Source organism: Lithobates pipiens, unplaced genomic scaffold, assembly GCF_037356315.1.
Source record: "Lithobates pipiens isolate NorthernLeopardFrog02 unplaced genomic scaffold, aLitPip1_a1.2 Scaffold_16, whole genome shotgun sequence".
In the NCBI taxonomy this organism is placed as follows: Eukaryota; Metazoa; Chordata; class Amphibia; order Anura; family Ranidae; genus Lithobates; species Lithobates pipiens.
In genome coordinates, this window is record NW_027507748.1 from 419,323,972 (window position 1) to 419,345,784 (window position 21,813).

Consider the following 21,813-nt stretch of genomic DNA (forward strand, 5'->3'; position numbering starts at 1 on the left):
AGTTAGTCGACTTTCCCTATTCTTTCCATACAGCCATGCAGTACCTTATGGTAGCCCCCAAATTTTCCACTCGCCTACTTGCATTTTGCGAGTGGAAAATGAGGGCTGGCGAGCGTGGGTTGCCTCGGAGGAGGGGGGGGGGGGGGGCGTGCACCACCCGCAGGTGGGGTTGAACGGGAGCCATTCTCCCGGCCAGGGGAATAATCGAGCTGGCCGATCATCAGAGAGCGGGGATTGCCGCTGCAACAGCTTTCATTTGAATTGCGCTGTTCCCGGCACCACTCTAATCACACAGTCCTGCCTCCTCAGGACTGTGTGACGTGCGCAGTGCCTGGCGAGGAGGTGGGACTGTGTGACATGAGTGGCGCTGGGAACAGGTGAGGCTGTTTTGATGGGCACATGTGAGGCTGTACTGATGAGCACAGATGAGACTGTACTGACAGGCACAGATGAGGCTGTATTGATGAGCACAGGTGAGACTGTACTGACAGGCACAGGTGATACTGTACTGACGGGCACAGGTGAGGCTGTATTAATGGGCACAGGTGAGGCTGTATTAATGAACACAGATGAGACTGTACTGACGGGGATAGGTGAGACTGTATTGACGGGCACAGGTGAGGCTTTACTGACAGCCACAGGTGAGGCTGTATTGAAGGGCACTGGTCACACTGTATTGATGGGCACTGGTCACGCTGTATTGATGGGCACTGGTCACGCTGTAGTGACAGGCACTGGTCACACTGTATTGACAGGCACTGGGCACGCTGTATTGATGTGCACTAGTGAGACTGTGCTGAGGGGCACTGATAAAGTTTTTGTTAATATTTATTTTTGTAACTTAATTCTGCATAAAACATTTGTGTAATTTCATGGGATAATTTATGAGGGCGTGTTAAGGGGTGGGATTGGGGCGGGGCATGGTTGGGGTCTGGTGGGACAACTAGTGGCGAGTAATCCTTAAGCCCTGGCTAGTAGCTGAGGACTTGAAATTTTGATTCTTGTTTATATCTTTTTTTACTAGTAATGGCAGCGATCAGCAACCCATAGTGGGACTTTTTGGGGACCAGTGACACTAATACAGTGATCAGTGCTAAAACATATGCACTGCCACTGTACTAATGACACTGGCAGGGAATGGGTTAACATCAGGGGCGATCAAAAGGTTTACTGGGTGCTTATCCAGTGTTTTTTTTACAGTGTGGGAGTTGCTTTTACTAGGGGAAGACACAGGTTCCATGTCTTCCCTACTGACAGAACAGCAATCTGCCTTGGATGATCAGAGGGTGCCGGTGGACATCGAGTCTGCGGTACCCGCAGATCAGCTCCCACACGCCCCCAACCAGGAAGTGACAGATCACATACTAGGTACATGAATCAGTGCAGCAATACCACCTTGCCGCCATATATTTAAGTTAGACGGCTGGCAAGTGGTTAAATGCAGTTAAAAAAAAATAACAAACATGTCCTACTTACCTGCTCTGAATCTCCAGCCAATGAGGAGGGAGAGTCCCCGGAGAGCCAGGGCTGGAACACAATGGAGTTCAGGTAAGTATTGGGTTGGGGGTCTTCACAAAGAAGGTTTTTTACCTTCATCCATACCTTGAGCCTTTAGAACCACTTTAACCCCATAGTGATTATACTTCATATGCATTAAATTCTCCTATTATTTTGATAAAATATATGACTAATACATTTGATGTCTGCTGTCCAAACAAGTTTTTAAAAGTTAAATTATTAACTAACAATCATGCTGACATATTATGGCAGCAGCCAGATTTGTTCTAAGTGTCTTATATCTATGGGTAGTTACTTATTAAAGGATGCCATGCAGAGTTGCTAGCCTAGTGCAATTACACTGCTTATCCTCATTATTTATCCAGATTCCCTATTTAGTAAATAGATTTAATCTGTACCTAGTTTATAAATGTAATCATTAGAATTCCTTTACACCTGCAGTATTTGCCAGTTATAGCTAGTGGGAATGCACAAACAACAGCAAAAAGTATAATAATATCTATGGACGGTCTAACCCATTTATTTTCTTCTAGTTCTCTGAACTTTCTTTATCTTTATATAGTCAGTCTGATTTGAGTGTTTTTAAAATATTTGTATAGTACTGTATATTTGTCCTTTGTCTTTATGAACATATTGATGTGGCTTTTCAATAGAAACAAAAATGGATGGCTGTTATTGCAGTATACTTTCTGTCAGTTGTTGAACAGCAATCTGGATTTAATTGTAAGACCTCAGGCACACAGGCCGTTAAAAAAACGAGCTGCAAAGCCAGTACTGATACCAGGAAAAAGCGACATAAAAAACACGCTTTTAGAAATGTTTTGCATTGGCAAAAGGTTTCTAAAAATGTGTTTTTTATGTTGCTTTTTTCCTGGCATCAGTACTGGCTTTGCAGCTTGTTGTAATGTGTTTTTGGGCATGTCTACTTTGTGCTAGAGATAATACATAATTATAAACCAATACGCACATAATACATGTGTAGCTAGCTATACAATGTACAAGAGTATTTATGTAGTACATTTTGCTTAGAATAATAAGAGAGTAAACAGTTCTATCTATACGCATTTGCAGCTTTATATATACTGTACCTATTACTCTACATTTTACCCTACTATATTTGCTTTTAGGCTTGTAAAAGTGCTTACAGGACCAAGGACACGATCAATGAAATTAAAGCAGAACTATTCTGTGTCTGAGCACAAGCCAAAAATTCTATTTAATTATTTTCTAATATTAAAACATTCACACTCATCCATCCATGTCTCCATGCTTTATTTTGCAGAGCAATCATTTTTAAAAACACCCCCCAGCATATCGCCCCCATGGCCATCTTGAATAAGGGCAGATGATTTAGCCCTTAGCTCAAGGATGCAGGCAGGAGGGTGTGCTTAGCTGAGAAAACCCCTCCTGAAAAACTCCTGGAATGTATGACATCATTCATCTAGGCCTGGAAACCAGAAAGTAACTAAAGAAATGTAAAAAAATAAAATAAAATGTTTAAAACAAGCAAATATGATTCACTTTCCTATCTATTTACTAATGCTAGCAACATGATAGAGATTAAAAACAGTCAATGTTGATGAGAGAATAAAGTTTCACTTTAATATAGTGTAGTTAGTTTAGCCTGACCAAAAACTTGGAAAGGAAGCCTGCTTTGATAATTTGCCTTTAATGGCTTAATGGCTTAATGGCTTATGCTTGTTTAGATTTCTGAGGATCTTTATAGAACAAGTACTGCTTAGACCCCAAAGAAGAGGGTATACCCCGAAAAGCTTGTGCTAAAAATTTGAATGTTATTGCATGTGAAAAAGTATCACAGACATTACTCAATTGTCCTTGTTGCAATATAACTAATACGGCTACAATCACCTCAAGCAGGAAGATCTTTATATAACCTCTTTGTTCTGAAAATACTTCTCACAAAGTATATTTCCAGCTGAAAATGCTTAAATAATACTGATAAACTATATTCTTTACATCTGTAAGGGGGAAAAGTATATATGAATAGTTAATTATTTCCCATATTTCAAAGTGTACATTTTACATTTACTCTTTAAATCCTGCATTATGATTAGTTTTGTTTTAATCATTTTTTTTATTAGTCTTTATTTGATGTCTGAGATTAAGTGGGCTTTCCTCTTATTTATTATGTATTTCAAACCCTCTCTCAAGAAACAAAAGTACAATGCATGGTGGACATAAAGAATTTTAATTTAGTTACTTATTTTTAGCGGTGCCCCTATTTATAATAATTCCATGGTCACTACTTATTGTTAAGATGTGTACGTTTTTTTTTTAAATGGTATAAGACTTTAGACTACAAAAGATACATCAGATATTGGGCAAAGCATTTACATGTTTTACACTGGGTTTTTAAGATTTTTTTTTCAGAAGAAATACATAAGCTATACCCAAGGCATCAAAGCTATAGGAGAAAACCTCTTACTTCATTAAATATCATATTCCTGTCTTTTAAATGTTTCCAATTTAATAGGCAAACTTTTTTTCTGTTCTTAAAAAATATATGTCTGCAAATATCTGAAGATATAGAAAGTATCCTAATTTCTAAATTCAGTAGTCTACAGCTCCCATCCAGAAGTTATCTTGCCCTGGTCTAATTTTATTAGAGTGGATTTTTGACAGGTTGCTACCTACCAATAGTTTCAGTATAATGGATAATTTCTGCATTATCCAGAAGGCCATTCTCATTTGGAGGGGCTTATTGTGCTATGCATGCAAATGAATATTCTGGCCCTTTGAACCCTAATTAAGTGAAATAAATAGTGCAGTGGAATGGAGTTGTTCACATGGAATGAGCATTTAATTATTGAAAGACCAAATTTATCATAAATCAGTATTTTCCTCTATGAGTCATTATTTTGCCCTCCACCTTAATCAGATCAATTTTCTTCTTCCTAAAAAAAGCTGTAATTTGTGGGAATTGGCTTTTACCTACAAAATAACACTAACATCAATAACAAAACATTCCCTTAATAATTCAGCAGATCTGAGCTATAAAACCTTTGGGAAAATGAAAATTCTGATAGAATAGTTAGCCCCTAACTCGAAGGAATAAATATGTATTAATACTAAATAATAATAAATTGTATTATTATTATTATTTTTACAATATCATTATGGTTTCATAGTTATAATTTTATGGCAATAAATGATTGTAATAGTATCATACTTTATTCCTCTTACTTCTAAGGTCTAAGTCATTCTTATGTCTATTTCATCATGACAAATTTCTTACATGTTTTTCAGTTCAGATGAAACATCAGTGACTTCAACACCAGAAACGACCACTTTTCGAGGTATTTTATAGTGTTATAGTAGAATATATAGCATAGCATAGTAGTAGTATAAAGTGAGGGATGTTATGACATAATCTACACATTCTGTTAATGAAGGTCAAATCTGACACTGTTTTAAATACAAAATTATATGCATTTACTAAGATGTACAAGAGACAAGAGCAAAGCTCCTTGTTTGTAGGTAGGAATGACAGAAGGAGGTAGAGGGCCAAAACTCTTCTATGAGCTCCAAATCTTATCCGCTAGCATTTTCTGAGTAGGTCCCAGAATCAGAGAGTATCACACAGCCTTCTCTGCAGTTTAAACACCAAAAAATAGGGGATTGAAGTATTACTCCATTCCAGCTCTTTGACTCTAGCACAGCTACTCAGGCCACATGGTCTCCATGTACAAAGCCTGCACAGAGGTCCTGGGGCCTTTCTCCAAGTACACTGCTCACACAAGTGGCTAGCCCTCCAGGTCCTGGGGCCTCACTGCAGACACACAGCTGTTCACAGGGGAACCCCCCCCCCTCACTAAGGATACCTCTCCCTCAAAAATGGAGGTGGGAAAATTACCCTTCTAGAACAGTACCATCCTGTTTTGTCAAAGCATGGTTGGACCCTCTGATAACACGATCACCAAGGGTTGGCCATTTGACAGTAAACACAGGACTGTCTGTACAGGGCTCCTGTTAAAGGATTTTAAAGCCATTCCAACAGAGGCTAGTAGGTCATGTGATATATATTGTTTCTAGGATCTATGTTCTGCCAAAGTCCTAAAATACACAACAAACACTACTAACCAAACCTGTCAGGGAATACATCCTGGCATGAAATATAGTACATTCTATTCTATTGCCAAAAAAAATGTTAATATAAAGAAATTAATTACATTCGTTTCTGTGTGGATGGATTTCCCCTTGCATTAAAAAAAACTGACTTACAGTTTTATCATAAAGTATATTAGATCCAAATATCTATTGAGTGTCATCATTTGGGGTTATTGAAAATATGTGTGTTTTGTGTTTATTTTGTTTTGGAAGATGCGGCTGCCAATGTACCACTGTCATATGAAATATCTGTTAAAGAAATTTCACCAACTGTTTTTCTGAAGCAAGCGGAGACTGAAGAAGTAAGTAAACATATTTTCTTAATTTTTGTTTGGTATAAATATAAAAAGGAACATAGCATGATTTTGGTACAGTATATCTAAACATACACTATTATCTGGGGATCCATCTATACATCACAAAATTAAATTATACGGAATAGACCTGCACTGATTCATACAGGTCCAGAGATTTTACTAAGACTGGAGCAGACAGAATCTGGATCGGTTGTGCATGGCATAGCTTGTAAATAAATTTTCAAAGCTTAATCACATGCCGACTGCCGCACGCTGTTTTACGCTGGCAGAATGGCACAGGCATTCGCCCCCAGTGTTTAACCCCGTCTCTGTCAGTGACATTTATACAGTAATCAGTCGCTATTTTTAGCTCTGATCGCTGTTTAAATGACAATGGTCCCAAAATAGTGTCAAAAGTGTCCGATCTGTCTGCCGCAATGTCGTAGTCACAATAAAAATCTCAGATTGCTACCGTTACTAGCAAAAATGGCATAAATCTATCCCCTGTTTTTTAGACGCTATAACTTTTGTGTAAACTAATCAATATACCCTTTTTTGCGATTTTTTTATTTTTTTTCACAAAAATATGTAGAAGAATACATATTGGCCTAAACTGTGGAAGAAATATTTTTTTTATATATTTTTGGGGGATATTTATTATCGCAAAAAGTAAAAAATATAGCCCTTTTTTCAAAATTATCGTTTTTTTTTGTTTATAGTGCAAAAAATATAAACTGTAGAGGTGATCAAATACCACCAAAAGACAGCTCTATTTATGGGAAAATAAGAATGTCAGTTTTGTTTAAGTACAACGTCACTCGACCGTGCATTTGTCAGTTAAAATTACGCAGTGCTGAATCACAAAAAATGCTCTGGTCAGGAAGGAAGTAAATCTTTCCGGGGCTGAAGTGGTTAAAGTAGAACTATGGGCAAAAGTTTTTTTTTTCATTTTGAATAGAGTAAGGGAGGGATATAATCCCTGTCAGATTTTCTTTCGCCACCTGTGTCCCATTGCGGAGATTACCCTTCACTTCCTGTCTCATAGCCAAACAGGAAGTGAATGGAAATCCCTGAAAATTAAGAGAATTCCTTGGGGACCCCGAGGTCACCAGCACTAGTGTACTTGTTGGAAGATACCCGCCCTATTACTTTTCTTGGGACAAAATTTGGATTTTCTTTTACTTTCACTGTTAATGATAATGGTAAACAGGACAAATAGAGAGGGTGAATATCCTTAATGGGGCCACACACAGCAATAAAGGTGTTCTAATCCCTCTTCACTCTGTCCAAAATGAACACTTTTTTTTGTCTTTAGTTATACTTTAAAGCGCAGCTAAACCCCAAGACAAAAATGTCATATATTGTAGTTTACCAAACATTGGGTGTGGTGGCTGCATTTGTTTTCTTTTTTCAAGCTTTTTTTTTATTTATATGGTAATTGTTCAGTAACATACCTCCTGTCTTAGGGTGACTACATTCACTCTTCCACTATCTATGAAAGAGCAACATAGCCACGGCAGGATTATCAGTCAGTGGAGAGGGTAGTGTTAGATAGACTAAAATATTGATAGACTTTACATAATACACTGACAATTTAAGCACTTCAGCCTCGGAAGGATTTACCCCCTTAATGACCAGGCTATTTTATGTGATAAGGCACTGTGTCGCTTTAACTGACAATTGCGCTGTTCCCACACAAAATTTGTCTTTTTTTCCCCACAAATTGAGCTTTCTTTTGGTGATATTTGATCACTTCATTTTTTATTTTTTGCGTTATAAACAAGAAAAGAGCGACAATTTAAAAAAACAACAAAAAAAAAAAAAAAACACTTTGTGCTATAATAGATATACACAGGGCTTTTTTTCAGAGGGAATGTGGGGGAACACAGTTCTGGTACCACCAGCACTGAATGTATGATAATGGCTAGGGGTGCTGTGGTTTGCTGGATGGTTTATTGATACTGGTTGCTGGGGGACCTGTTATCGCATGGGGGATCAATTGCTGCCAGGGGTCTGTTGTTGGGGAGGTCTATTGTTGCTGGGTGTGATCTATGTGATCTGTTGTTACTGGTGGATGATCTATTGTTAGTGGGGGGGGGGAGTCATATGTTGCTGCAAGAGATCTACAGCTGAGGGAGAGCCTAGTGTTGCTGGCTGCTGGAGGGTCTATTGATGTTGGCTGCTGGATGATCTATTGTTGCGGGGCGTCTTTTGCTGCTGTGGGGAAGGGGTGTCTTGTTACTTTTTACTGATTGCAGGGGATCTATTTCACTGAATTTTCTACTGTTGCAGGGGAGGGTTTATTGTTGCTGGAGGATCTATAGTTGCTGGGGGGGGGGGGGGGTTACTGTTGCTGATTGCAGGGGATCTATTTGACGGCTTTTCGTGTTATTAACAAATTCCCTAGAACCATAACATGATACTTGGTTCTTTACTCTTGAAAAGGGGCAGTACAGAGAGGTGGGTAGGAGATTGAACCAAGGGACAGTGCTTGGAGGTGAGTAGGGGACGGAGACAAGGGATGACTCAAAAGGGGGATTACCTGCACCTATTTTCTGAGAAAAAAAATCTCTGGATATGCATATCCCCAAAAAAATATTAACCAAATATATTCATCAGTTTAGGCCAATATGTATTATTCTACATATTTTTGGTAAAAAAAAATATCACAATAAGCGTATATTGATTGGTTTGCGCAAAAGTTATACCATCTACAAACTATAGGATAGATTTATAGACTTTTATTTTATTTTTTTTATTGTTTTTACTAGAAATGGCTGCAATCTGTGATTTTTAGCGGGACTGCGACATTGCCGTGTACAAATCTGACCCCAAGGGACACTTTTTGGGGACCAGGGACATTATTACAGTGATCAGTGCTTAAAAAATGCACTGATCAATGTATAAATGACACTGGCAGGGAAAGGGTTAACACTAGGGGGCGATCAAGAGGTTAACTGTGTTCCCTGGGTTCTAACTGTGTGGGGGATGTGCTTACTGGGACAACACAAAGATCACTGTTCCTGATCACTAGGAACAGCAGATCTCAGTATTGTCCACTGTCAGAATGGGGATCCGCCTTGTTTACATAGGTAGATCCCCGTTCTACCTCTCTGGGGGCTCTTCCACGGCACATGCCCACTATATATTATGCACGGACCGATGTACAGGTACGGTGATTTGTGCAGCCGGGCTGCCCTGCTGCAGGATATATGTGGTGGGCGGTGCGGAAATGGTTAAAACTAAGCTCTAGCTAACACTTATTAAGCATTTACATCAACAGTTTTTTTTTTCTTTTTGGAATAAAGATTTTGACATAAAAGAATAAAAGATGATCATTGTGTTAAATGGTTTGTATCAACCTTTTAACTGTCACCTTTGCAACTCACTGGCCAGATCACCAAGTATTAAACTATGTTACGAAGAGGCTTAGAAAAACAAAGACTGCTGTGTTAATGGTATGGACAGACTGTATCATAATGTATATTTCACTCTTTTTTTGGCCATAGCTATGCTTTAAAGTGGAAGTACATCCATCAATTTAACCGTTTCCCAATACGGTGAAATTCAAAGCATGCAATAAATGATGACTTTCACAGTTGCTTATGCACTCAACTAAGCCGTCAAGCCATCAGATGGATGATGTCATAACTGATCACATGTTCAGCACAATGGCCACTGCAAATGAAAGCGAGGAAAAAATGGCAGCTTCCCTGGCTGTAAAAGATAGTAGGGTTTAGTTCTGCTTTTAGACCCCTTTCACACTGTGCCGCCCATAGTGTTGGCAGTAAAATGTCTCTATTTTTAGCGGCGTTTTACCATCGGATTTGTGGTGTATTTCAGCCACTAGCGGGGTGCTTTTAAACCCCGCTAGCAGCAGAGAAAGGGTTAAAACTGCCCACAATGCACCGCAATAGTGGCGTTTTGCCGGTGGTATAGCCGCGCTGCCCTGTTGATTTCAATGGGGAGCAGCAGTGGAGGAGCGGTAAACACACCGCTCCAAAGAAGCTGCTGGCAGGGCTTTTCCTGACTCCCTGCCAGCGCACCGCTCCAGTGTGAAAGCCCTCGGGATGGATTGCAGGCGCTATGCCCTCGGTGTGAAAGGGGTCTAACTGAACAAGCTGATTTTTTACTATGCACAGCTGCTGCAGTTTTAATATATTCCCCCAGTGTATTTTATTTTAGTTTACACATGTAACCTTGAGATGATAAGTACATAGTATAATGTGAAGTTGCAATAGACTTAAAGGGGGCATTTTTTACTTCTCCGTTGCAGAAATCTATAAGAAGTAGTTGTTAGCAAATATAATATATCCGGTTCCTACATAAAATTAATCTTATAAGGATTTTGAATTATTTAAAGACATAATGATGTTAGCTAAAAAACATTTATATTTACAATGAAAGTACGAGTATTACCTGTGCATATTTTTAGAGTTAGACGGCTTTCACACCAAGCCGCCAATAGCATTGGCGTTTTACCATCGGATTTGCAGCGCATTTTGGCCGCTAGCTGGGTGCCTTTACCCCCCCCCGCTAGAGGCAGAGAAAGGGTTAAAACTGCCCCGCAATACACCGCAATAGCGGCGTTTTGCAGGCGGTAATGCAGCGCTGCCCCATTGATTTCAATTGATTGCAGGCGCTATTTCTAACGCTATAGTGCCTGCAAAACGCCCTCAGTGTGAAAGGGGTCTTAAAAGGATTCTAATTTGGGATTATTTGGTAAGCATTCTAGGATTGATTTACTAAAACTGGAGAGGGCAAAATCCGGTGCAGCTGTGCATGGTAACCCATCAACTTCTAACTTCAGCTTGTTCAATTATGCTTTGACAATAAAGCCTGGAAGCTGATTGGATTCTATGCAGAGCTGCACCGAATTTTGCACTCTCCAGACTTAGTAAATCAACCTCACATTGTCATAAGCTTCACTGAAGATAAGTGGGAATCACTAATAAACAATATATTTGTGCTGTTTGTATCCAAATACAGACAGATTCTAGTCTATTAGTTGTATTAGTAGCACAATGGTGCACAAGTATCAATTTTCTTTAATGCAAAACATTTTAAGGTTAAGTGATACGATCTATTGGCCTACTGATGTTATTAAAGATGACTACTTTCAAGACCTATTTTGCTCCTTCCTACTGAAGAAGGAAACTAGTCGGTCCTAAAAGATTGTTTTTTTTTATTTATTTTTTATATCAGCTAGCCAATAAATGAAGGACATCACTTAATCTCCAAATGTAATCAAATTTAAATGACCAAAACAGAGATAGGTATTCTTGGAGTTACAGGATTGGGCATTTCCTGCTTTGCTGTAATGGATAAAATAAGAGACAAACTGTTCTTCTCTTAACTGTTAATGTATTTCTTCAGCAGTTGGACAATGAAATTTTCAGGGTTACGGAAGAACCAAAGGAACCAGCAGACAAAATGGTTGAATTTAGTATCCTTATTCTTAATGAGCAGTACAGCCCTGAACTAAGTGACTTGTCCACAGACCAGCATAAAGAGTTCACTAAAAAGTTTGTTACTGAGGTATCTATCTATCTATCTATCTATCTATCTATCTATCTATCTATCTATCTATCTATCTATCTATCTATCTATCTATCTTTGTCAACTCATTTGTTTATCTATTAACTAAAAACAAAAAAATCTATATATTAAAGTTGATTTTGAATAATTTGTTACTTAAAGATATATATTCTGATAAATTAATTAAACAGTTTCTTTGCTTTTACAGATGAAAAGTGTATTTCATGCTTTGCCAGGCTATAAAGGCATAAGAGTACAGAAAATAAGGTATGACTTGGTCAATTTGTCAATATAACTTTTGTTAAAGCTTGTATTTTATAATTTTATAAATTAAAAATATGTTTTATTTGTTTAATATAGCTTTATTTTTCAATGTTATATATTTAAAATGTACAACTTATTTTTTTTTTCAGCCCTTCCCTACTGGATGACAGGTATTGTGGCTGCGTTAACGTTTATTTTCTGAGTAGTTTTATAAACTAAAAAAATTCCCATGTGTTTTTGTGCTCAGAATCCACTTAGATAATAACTAATTTACCCAGCCAGTGGTAGAAAAGTCTTGACAGGTGACACACCATTCCAGCACTCTAAAGTTTTAGCCGCTTTGCCTTTCTTTCTACCTACACATCTTTACCTCTAGTGTAAGTGTGAAAAGTGTTCATTAACCACTTCAGCCCCAGAAGAATTTACCTCCTTCCTGACCAGAGCACTTTTTGCGATTTGGCACTGCATCGCTTTAACTGACAATTGCGTGGTTGTGCGACGTTGTACCCAAACAATTTCCGTTGTTTTTTTACCCATAAATAGAGCTTTCTTTTGGTGGTGTTTACACACACTCGTCTCTGTTCTGTCTCTCCTCTTCATGATCGCTCGTGGCCGGCGTTCATCGTGACCATTGGCCACGAGCACAGCACCCCGCTATGCAGAAGGTGCGCGCCTGCTATCTGGACCCCGCAAGCCCACATACAGTTACGTAGTTTCGCGTAGGGGAGCCAACCTTCTGCAGTAAAACTGCGGCGGCTGGTCCGGAAGCGGTTAATGTTACCTCCAGAAGAAAAAATATGTTTATTATCATTGCCTTTAACTGCAAGGAAGCACCATGTTTATACTGCCTTTTGCTTCCCCCTTTTTTTTTTGCTTGTTGAAAAATAGTAATTATTAACCACTTCATAAATTTTGTCAGATTCTCCTACATATTTTTAGGAAAGCAAAATCCCAATAAGCTTACATTGATTTATTTATTTTTTTGTTCTAGCAATGTCTGCGATCAGTGACTTATTCGGACTGTGATATTGCGGTGGACAATAGGACACTATCTGACACTTTGTGGGACCCAGTGACACTAATACAGAAATCAGTGCTAAAAATATGCTAAATGCACTACAAATATCCATTGTTACTGTATGAAAAGCACTGGCTGGGAAGAGGTTAAACATCTTTTTCCATAGGCAGAGCTCCGTTCTGTGTCTCTGCCTGATTATCGTCAGGTGCCAGTGGATATCCTTTGTCCGGCACCCGCAGATCAGCTTCTGCTGTGAGTAATATCTGAATCTGCACTGCTTGGTGGCAGTGCAGAATCACATATATACACATGATTCTGCACAGGAAGGTCACCGTGTAGCAGTATATCTGCAATGGGGCGGCCCAGAAGTGGTTAAACTATGGCACCTAAATCTAGTAAATCTGTAGTTTATTAGCTGATGCTGGGGCCTATAGGAGTTCTGTTTTGTTTCCGTGCACACTATTCATTGATAAGAGATTTCAAGACAAATCCTTCATGCAGTTGCAGACGTAAATACATTGAATTTGTATTATACATTATATGCACTTATGCTGATATATCTGGGGTGTAGAGGGGTCAGAGTGCTTGGGGGATATCACGGGGTGTAGAAGGGTCAAGGTGCTGATGGGATATCTAGGGTGTAGAGGACTCAGAGTGCTGAGGGGGATAACTGGAGTGTAGAGGGGTTAGAGTACTGGGGGGTGGATATCTTGGGTTTAGAGGGGTCAGAGTGCTAGGATGAAATCTTGGGTGTAGAGCGGTCAGAATGCTGGGGGGATATCTGGGGTGTAGAGGGGTCACACTGCTGGGGGGATATCTGGGGTGTAGAGTGGTGAAGGTGCTGGGGGAATATGTGGGGTGTAGAGGGGTCAGAGTGCTGGGGGGATATCTAAGGTGTAGAGGGGTCAGAGTGCTGGGGGGATATCTATGGTGTTGAGTGGTCAGAGTGCTGGGGGATATCTAGGGTGTAGAGGGGTCAGAGTGATGGGGAGTTATTTATTTGGGGTCGAGAATCCAGGGGTGTGGAGGTGGTAACAGGATAACAATGTTAGGGGGAAACCTGATGTTTGTGTGTGTTGTGTGTGTGTGTGTGTGTGTGTGGGGGGGGGGGGGTGGGGGTTGCTTGGGTGAAGTTAGGAGTGCTGGATGTATATAAGATGTAGAGGGGTTACAATGTTGAGGGTATCTGAGGCCCTGTCAGGCTGGATGGTGTCTCATGATTTTTATTGGCGACCGTGTCTATACTTGTTACAACTGTCCTGAGCATCATTCTAGCAGATATATTATATGCACAGGACAGCTTTGTTACTTTATGTATGTAGTATTTCCCCACTGTTTCTTTGCTGCACAGAATGATTGTTCATGTAGTTAAAGCGGAGCTCCACTCAAAAGGGGAAGCTCCACTTGTCTGCCTCCTACCTACTTGATGTCTGTTTACCTGCGCTGTCTCCATTGCAGGGGTCCCAGAGCATTACTTTGCCCAGGGGCCCTTGATGCTATTAAGATGGCCCTGTAATATGGTATAGATTTACCAGCTTTCATGCAGTATCAAATATGTCAGCTAAGGCAACAGTAAAGTGACCATGTTGCTACAAAAATTTTACTTGCAAATAAAATACAGTAATATGTACCGATGGGGAAAGCTATGTCTCCAAACTTCCATATGAATGGCTGCTACTTGTGTGTGAGATACCGCATTCTCTGCAGCTTGTTGTGACTCCACTCCCTGTCTGCTTCATCATTACAGGATGTGGAGGGTGTTGCAGCATCCAACACATCTGTAAGGCCGCGTACACACGCGCGGACTGTTCGCCCAACTTTGTCCGTCCAACAGTTTCGGCAAAAAGTCCGCTCAAACTTAGCATGGACGGACATGGCCACACACGACGGACGAACAGTTTGCTGAAACCGCGCGCGATGACGTGAACGGCACGTACGACGGGACGAAAAATACGACGTCCTATACACTGCATTATAGCTTTCGGCGTGAAAATCCTTTCGGAGCATGCGCGCAACTTTGTTTGAGGAACAAGCCTACACACGGGCGGACTGTTCGCTCAAACAAGGTTTCAGCGGACAGTTTTTCGGAATTTCCGAAAAACCTTGTCCGTCCAACTGTCCGCTGAAACTGTCCGCTGAAAGCCCACACACGAGCGGACTGTCCGCCCAAACACTGTTCAGCGGACAAAGTTGGGCGAACAGTCCGCCCGTGTGTACGCGGCCTTAGTTTCTGATCTCAAAATCATAAAAATGATGATGATAGAGATAGATATTAAAGATATGCACCTTAAATAACAACCTTTGGTTGGTGTCACTTAAGCCCCGTACACACGATCAAACAATCCGGTGGAAAAATCCGGTGGACTCAAGTCCGCCGAACAATCTGCCCATGTGTGGGCTCCGGCAGACTTTTTTTACCTAAAAGTCCGCCGGACTAAGAAAGTAGTTTTGCACATCAATCTGTCCACCGGACTCGCATGTCGGCAGACAATACAGCCGTGTGTGTGTGCTAGTCTGGCAGACAATACAGCCGTGTGTGTGCTAGTCCGCCGTACTTTTGAAATGAGCAGATTTTTCCCGCCCAGAGAAAAGACCGCTCATTTTGAGCATGGCTCCAGGTAGCCGGGACCAGCAAAGGAGGCGTCGCTGGCCCTGTCACCTGGTATGAACTTAAAGGGGAATCCCTACGCCGAAAAAAACGGCGTGGGGTCCTCCCCAGGTCCATATCAGACCTTTATCCAAGCACGCTACCCGGCTGGCCAGGAAAGGGGTGGGGATGAGCGAGCGCCCCCCCTCGAGCCGTACCAGGCCATGTGCCTTCAACATGGGGGGTGCTTTGTTGAAGGGGGGGCCCACGGCCCCCCACCCAAAGCACCTTGTCCCCATGTTGATGAGGACAAGGGCCTCTTCCCGACAACCATGGCCATTGGTTGTCGGGGTCTTATCGGAATCCGTGAGCCCCCTTTAATAAGGGGGCCCCCGGATACCGGCCCCCCACCCTATGTGAATGAGTATGGGGTACAATGTACCCCTACCCATTCACCTGTGAACAAAATGAAAAAACACAACACACAAGGGTTAAAATAGTTTATTGCACAGCTCCGGGGGTCTTCTTCCATCTTCGGGGGTCTTCTCGCCAGACTCCCCTGCTATCTTCTGCTAGCTCTTTTACTAGCGGAAGAGCCCGGCTTTCTTCTTCACCGCCGCCCTCTTCTTCTGACTTCAGGCATCTTGTCCCCCTCTTCGGTTCTTCTTGACGGGCCACCGCGCCTTCTTCTAGCTCTTTTACAAGCGGTGGCCCGGTCTTCTGTCGCCGCCGCCGCCGCCTTCTGTTCTTCTGTTCTTCTCTTCTCCTTTTCTTGAGCTGTTGCCTCGTCGCTGTCTCTGATCACAATGACAGGCACGCGGCGTGCAGCAACTTATATAGGGACATTGCCGGATGATGTCCCCGCCCATTATGATGTCACAGTCCCAAAGGATGAAAAAAAACCTCTCCCCGTGCTTCCTACTGTGGTTGTCACTGATCGTCTGTTCCCTGATATAGGGAAAGACGATCAGTGATGTCACATGCCAGGCTACACCCACCTACAATAAAAAAAAAAACTAACGTCATACATAACCCCTCCTCGCCCCCTAGTGGTTAACTCCCTCACTGCCAGTGTCATTTACACAGGAATCAGTGCATTTAAATAGCACTGAATGCTGTATGAATGACAATGGTCCCAAAAAGTGTCAAAAATGTCCGATGTGTCCGCCATAATGTCGCAGTCGCAATAAAAATCACTGATCCCCGCCATTACTAGTAAAAAAAAAATATTAATAAAAATGCTATAAAACTATCCCCTATTTTGTAAACGCTATAACTTTTGCGCAAACCAATCAATCATCACTAATTGCATTATTTTTTTTTACCAAAAATGTAAAAGAATACGTATCGGCCTAAACTGAGGAAATAAAAGGTTTTTTATATATTTTTGGAGGATATTTATTATAGCAAAAAGTAAAAAATAGTGCATTTTTTTCAAAATGTCGCTCTATTTTTGTTTATAGCGCAAAAAATAAAAACTGCAGAGGTGATCAAATACCACCAAAATAAATCTGTATTTGTTGGAAAAAAAGGACGCCAATTTTGTTTGGGAGCCACGATACACAACCTCGCAATTGTCAGTTAAAGGGGCGCAGTGTCGAATTGCAAAAAGGGGCATGGTCCTTTGGCTGCAAATTGGTCCGGGGCTTAAGTGGTTAATGCAGACCTAAATTTAAAGCTTAAATTGAATCTAATGTAAAAACCTACCTGTAATTGCAAAAAGCAGCTCTCATGGTGCAGTACTCCCAGGTGACATAGCCCAAAGCACTGAGAAGTTAAAGAGGAAGTAAACCCTGATGAGTTTACTTCCTCTTTTTTTCCCTGCAAAGGTAAAGCATAATGGACTACTATGCATCGCATAGTAGCCCATTATGTGTCACTTACCTGACACAGGAGCCAGCGAAGTCGCTGCTGTCCCCTGTAGTCCGCCGCATCCATCTTGCTGGTGGCGTCTCGCAGCTCCGCCACTGTCATTCGGCGAAGCCACGATGACGTCACTCCCGCGCATGCGCACGGGAGTCGACAAATGCGGCAGCTCCATTCTTGGAACTGCCGCGCTCAGTGCGCCTGCGCGCCGCTGTCTACGGCGCATGCGCCGTAGACAGCGGTGCCCGTTTTCGGGCAAATATCTCCTAAACCATATAGGTTTAGGAGATATTGCTTGGACCTACAGGTAAGCCTTAATCTAGGCTTACCTGTAGGTCAAAGTGGTTTGTAAGGGTTTACAACCACTTTAATAAAGACTGCTGATGTCAATATTAAAAATACAAGACTCCGGCAGGTTGGAGGAGGGCAATGGCAGCTGCTTTTTTGATTAACTGAGATGTTTTTAAACTTTAGGAAAATTCATCATTGCTAATGCCTTACTAATGTTTAAAAGCAGTCCTACATTTCAAGTTTAGGTCCACTTTAAAAAAATATGTTTTCTTCAGTTCAATATTTTGGACAACTGTTGTCTTATATTTTGTCAAGAAATCTATTTACACATTTTGTTAATTGCAGACTTGCTATGGAAGTTCAGTATGCTGTCATTTTTGAGGGTGATTCAGATGCCATAAACCATGCTACTCTGGATCTTATGAATCTACATTCCAATAAAATTGAAGACACTTCCCTTCATTATATTGAGGATAATCCAACAGCTGTTTATACTGTCAGTAGCTTTAGGAATTTTATATTAGATGGTCTGAACAAACGGATATATACTGGAGAAAACACACTTGATTTTGACCCAGATTCTCTCCAGCTTGTCAATGGTAAGAAAGTATCAATTATTTTAAAATGTTTTTATTATTATTTTTACCCATTATTGTTACCATGGTATAGCATTAAGAAAACGGTACAAATATAACAATATAAGGGAAACAAATTGGCATGTACTATATATTTTACAATAATTTTCTTATTATAATATAATTAATAACAGTCAAGAATAAACATCATGCAGATTTTATAAATTGCTATCAAAATGATGTATTTACAAAAAAACAAAACCCCTTTTAAAAACAGATTCCCATACATCAGCTAGACCCTTTCTAATTAATACATGATCCTAATTGTCATGTTGATCAGAGAGCGACATTAAAAAGTTCATCAAAAGGTACTTTTATTTCTAGAGATTTAAAAAAGCCACTCCTTTTAGTCTAATCTAATGCTCTGTACACACGGTCAGAAATTCCAACTGAAAAGGTCCCATCGGATTATGTTGTCAGAAAATTCGATCGTGTGTGGGCTCTATCAGACTTTTTACGTCTGAAATTCTGACGGAAAAAGTTTGGGTGCAGGATCTAAAATTTTCCGACACAAAAATCCGATCAGACTTTTTACGATCGTTTGAAGAGAATTCCAACTGACAAAATGTCACGCATGCTCAGATTAAATTACGAGCCCAAAACTATTGGCTACTAGCCTGTAGGTAATGCCGTTGTATGCAACGAACGTCACCTCGTTCCAAAAGATCGACAAATTTGTCCGACCGTGTGTATGCAACACCAGTTTCGGCCAAAATCCGCCGGAAAAAAAAAATCTGATGGATTTTGTGGTCAGAATGTCCAACTGTGTGTACAAGGCATAATGGTATATGCAGTATATCTAAAAAAAATATAAGGTTCTTTCTTGACTGGGTTTATCTGACACTCACTTTTTCTTTCACCCTAACCTCAGCAGCATGTATGCCATGCTGCTTCACGACATTTACTCCAGCACATCCATACATTCACTCTACAATGCTCTTACTCTTGATGTCTTATCTACTCATTCACATATCCTTGTGTTATGTGGTGTTTTACTTTCTTTCTATGCTGCAACATAGGGACTCCATGTGGACTCTCCAAAAAGGGCAGAGATTACCTCTGCTTTAGAGCAAAGCATTCCTATGACTGACATGGAGGATACCTTTGCTACTTCTTTGTCATGTTTCCCCTCTTGTTTTAGCACTTTGGGGATTATTTACAAAAGGCAAATCCACTTTGCACTACAAGTGCAAAGTGCACTTGAAATTGCACTGAACGTGTACTTGGAAGTGCAGTCGCTGTAGATCTGAGGGGGACATGCAAAGAAATAAAAAACAGCATTTTAGCTTGCACACGACTGGACAATAAAATCAGCAGAGCTTCCCCTCATTTCAGATCTACTCCTCAGATTTACAGCGACTGCACTTCCAAGTGCAATAAAAAAAAAAGCAACTTTTATTGAGGTAGATGTTTAACAGAAGCATGAATGAGCTGCATCTTTCTAGCATTCATTTCGACTGACACAGAATCGAAATGAAAATAACTTTACAAGGCATCATGGCTCAAAAAAATGTAAGCTGTGTGCATAAAATGTGCAAAAAAAAGTAGCAAAACATGCAATGTAGGCATGTCTATCTACACAGACAGGCACATCAGATAATATAGCACATGATATCAAGTGATATAGCGTGCTCAAATTATTGTGTCCACGTAGTTATCCATTAACAACCTGATCACATCTTGTAGCAATATGTAGTGCAAGTAGAAAAGAGTTTAAATGGCCTTGTAAAAAGCATCAAAGCTTGAAGTAGCAAAAGCAATATGCATAAAAAGATCAAGCAAAGCAATTGTAGCATAAAGCAAAATGTGGTATACAGTATAACCACGTCAGTCAGCTCCCCCACACATATCCTGAAATATAGTAACTGATGTCAGGTGGTGTAGCATGCACCAATGTTTTCAACTCATTGGATAGTATGTACATAAAGGAGGCTGAGATCCAATGTGATCATAAAAAGTAAATATCATGTCATGATCATGTCCACATGTGAGGTAAATGGCCCCAATTACAAATATGCTACTAATAACAGTTAAATTGTCCTGCCATTAGCACCATACTGGAAACTCTGATCAAAGCTAGCATCCAGGCATCATAAGATAAGGGTTTATAACCTTCTAAGAAAAGCAGCATGGGGCAAATCGATACTTCCATCTCTCCTTGATTAAATAGATTACCTGACACAGCTCCACATATCTCGCAGAACTAATCAGTAAAGTCAAGCAACAGTGGTTTTAGTTTCTAATGGCAAATAGACTGTACACTTTTCTGGTGTAATTGCACATTTCCCTGAGAATTTAATAATTGTGGTAAAGCTTCACTTTGTAAACAATACCCAAACAGGTGCAAGGGAAATAAAAACACAGGATTTTTGCTTGCACTTGATTGGATAATGGAAATCAGCAGAGCTTTGCCGCATTTACTAAACTCTGGAGAAAATGATTGCAACTGCACTTGAAAAGTGTACAGTCTATGGGGGTTGATTTACTAAAGGCTTGGAAGTGCAGTCACTGTAGATCTGAGGGGTAGATCTGAAATGAGTGCAAGCTCTGCTGATTTTATAATCCAATCATGTGCAAGCTAAAATGATGTTTTTTTATTTTCCTTTGCATGTTCCCCTTGGATTTACAGCAACTTTACTTCCAAGTGTGCTTGCAGTGCAAAGTGGATTTGCCTTTAGTAAATAACCCCCATATGTGCCTTTATTAAATCGACCCCAATTTGTCCATCTAAAGTGAGATCATGTAACAGGGCTTAGTGTTACCACCACCATGTAATGGATGTGGCTCTATTCCATCTCTGAACACCTTGATTGGAGGGCTGACTGCTGAAGACTTCATTCATTACTGATTAGTTCCACTATATATCTGCAGCTATCTGAGTTAATCACATATTGTATACTGTATACTCAAGGAAAGATGGAACTCTCTATCTAAGCCTATTATAATTTTGATTTAATTTGTATTTTGAGGCTGAACCACTGGGATATGAAAGATATGAAGAATATTATGTTTGTCTAATATGTATATTTGTTTTTATGTCACAGCAGGATGGAAACATTTGTTTTCTAAAATGTGTTTATCTTAATTATAACTATAGCTTCCCATTAAAATAATAGGTTTTGTAGCACTTATTTATAAATACATCTGCAACATTTAGTTTTCTCTTAGTTCCCTTGCAAAGTCCCACAAATACCTGTTAGGCTTGCCAGAGAAGTCCCCCTAATACAATAGGGTTGCCACCTCATCCCTTTAAACCGGAACACAAATTAAGTCACAGGTTCTGAGACTAATTTAATGCAGATATGGCACCAAGTAAGTTTAATTACCACCTGTGTACAGGCATACCCCACTTTTAAGTACACAATGGGGTTTATTTACTAAAGCTGAAAAGTGCAAAATCAGGCTCACTTCTGCACAGAAACCAATGAGCTTCCAGGTTTTATTACAAAAGCTTAATTTAATGAGCCAGGGTTAGAAGCTTATTGGTTTCTATGTAGAAGTGAGCCTGATTTTGCACTTTTCAGCTTTAGTAAATAAACCCCATTGTGTACTTAAAAGTGGGGTATGCCTGTAATTAATATGTGTTCGGTTTCAGAGCCCTTTCACCATGAGACACTTGAAAACTGCCCATAAAATGCCAAGTGCTTTTGAGGCGCTTTTCAGCTGGTTTTC

The 21,813-nt window shown here is 40.2% G+C and overlaps 1 protein-coding gene across 6 annotated transcripts in view; it reads left to right on the plus strand.

Moving 5' to 3' along the window:
* The window catches only part of IMPG2 (interphotoreceptor matrix proteoglycan 2), a 109,117-nt gene that overhangs the window by 69,552 nt on the left and 17,752 nt on the right, over window positions 1–21,813 (plus strand). For 3 of the 6 annotated variants that reach the window (XM_077482495.1, XM_077482499.1, XM_077482501.1), the window contains 6 exons: window positions 4,786–4,835; window positions 5,860–5,948; window positions 11,319–11,480; window positions 11,689–11,747; window positions 11,894–11,914; window positions 17,852–18,105. In XM_077482495.1, coding sequence (XP_077338621.1) covers window positions 4,786–4,835; window positions 5,860–5,948; window positions 11,319–11,480; window positions 11,689–11,747; window positions 11,894–11,914; window positions 17,852–18,105 — 635 coding nt within the window. The remainder of the gene's footprint in view (window positions 1–4,785; window positions 4,836–5,859; window positions 5,949–11,318; window positions 11,481–11,688; window positions 11,748–11,893; window positions 11,915–17,851; window positions 18,106–21,813) is intronic. The other 3 variants (XM_077482496.1, XM_077482500.1, XM_077482497.1) reach the window with 2 other exon arrangements.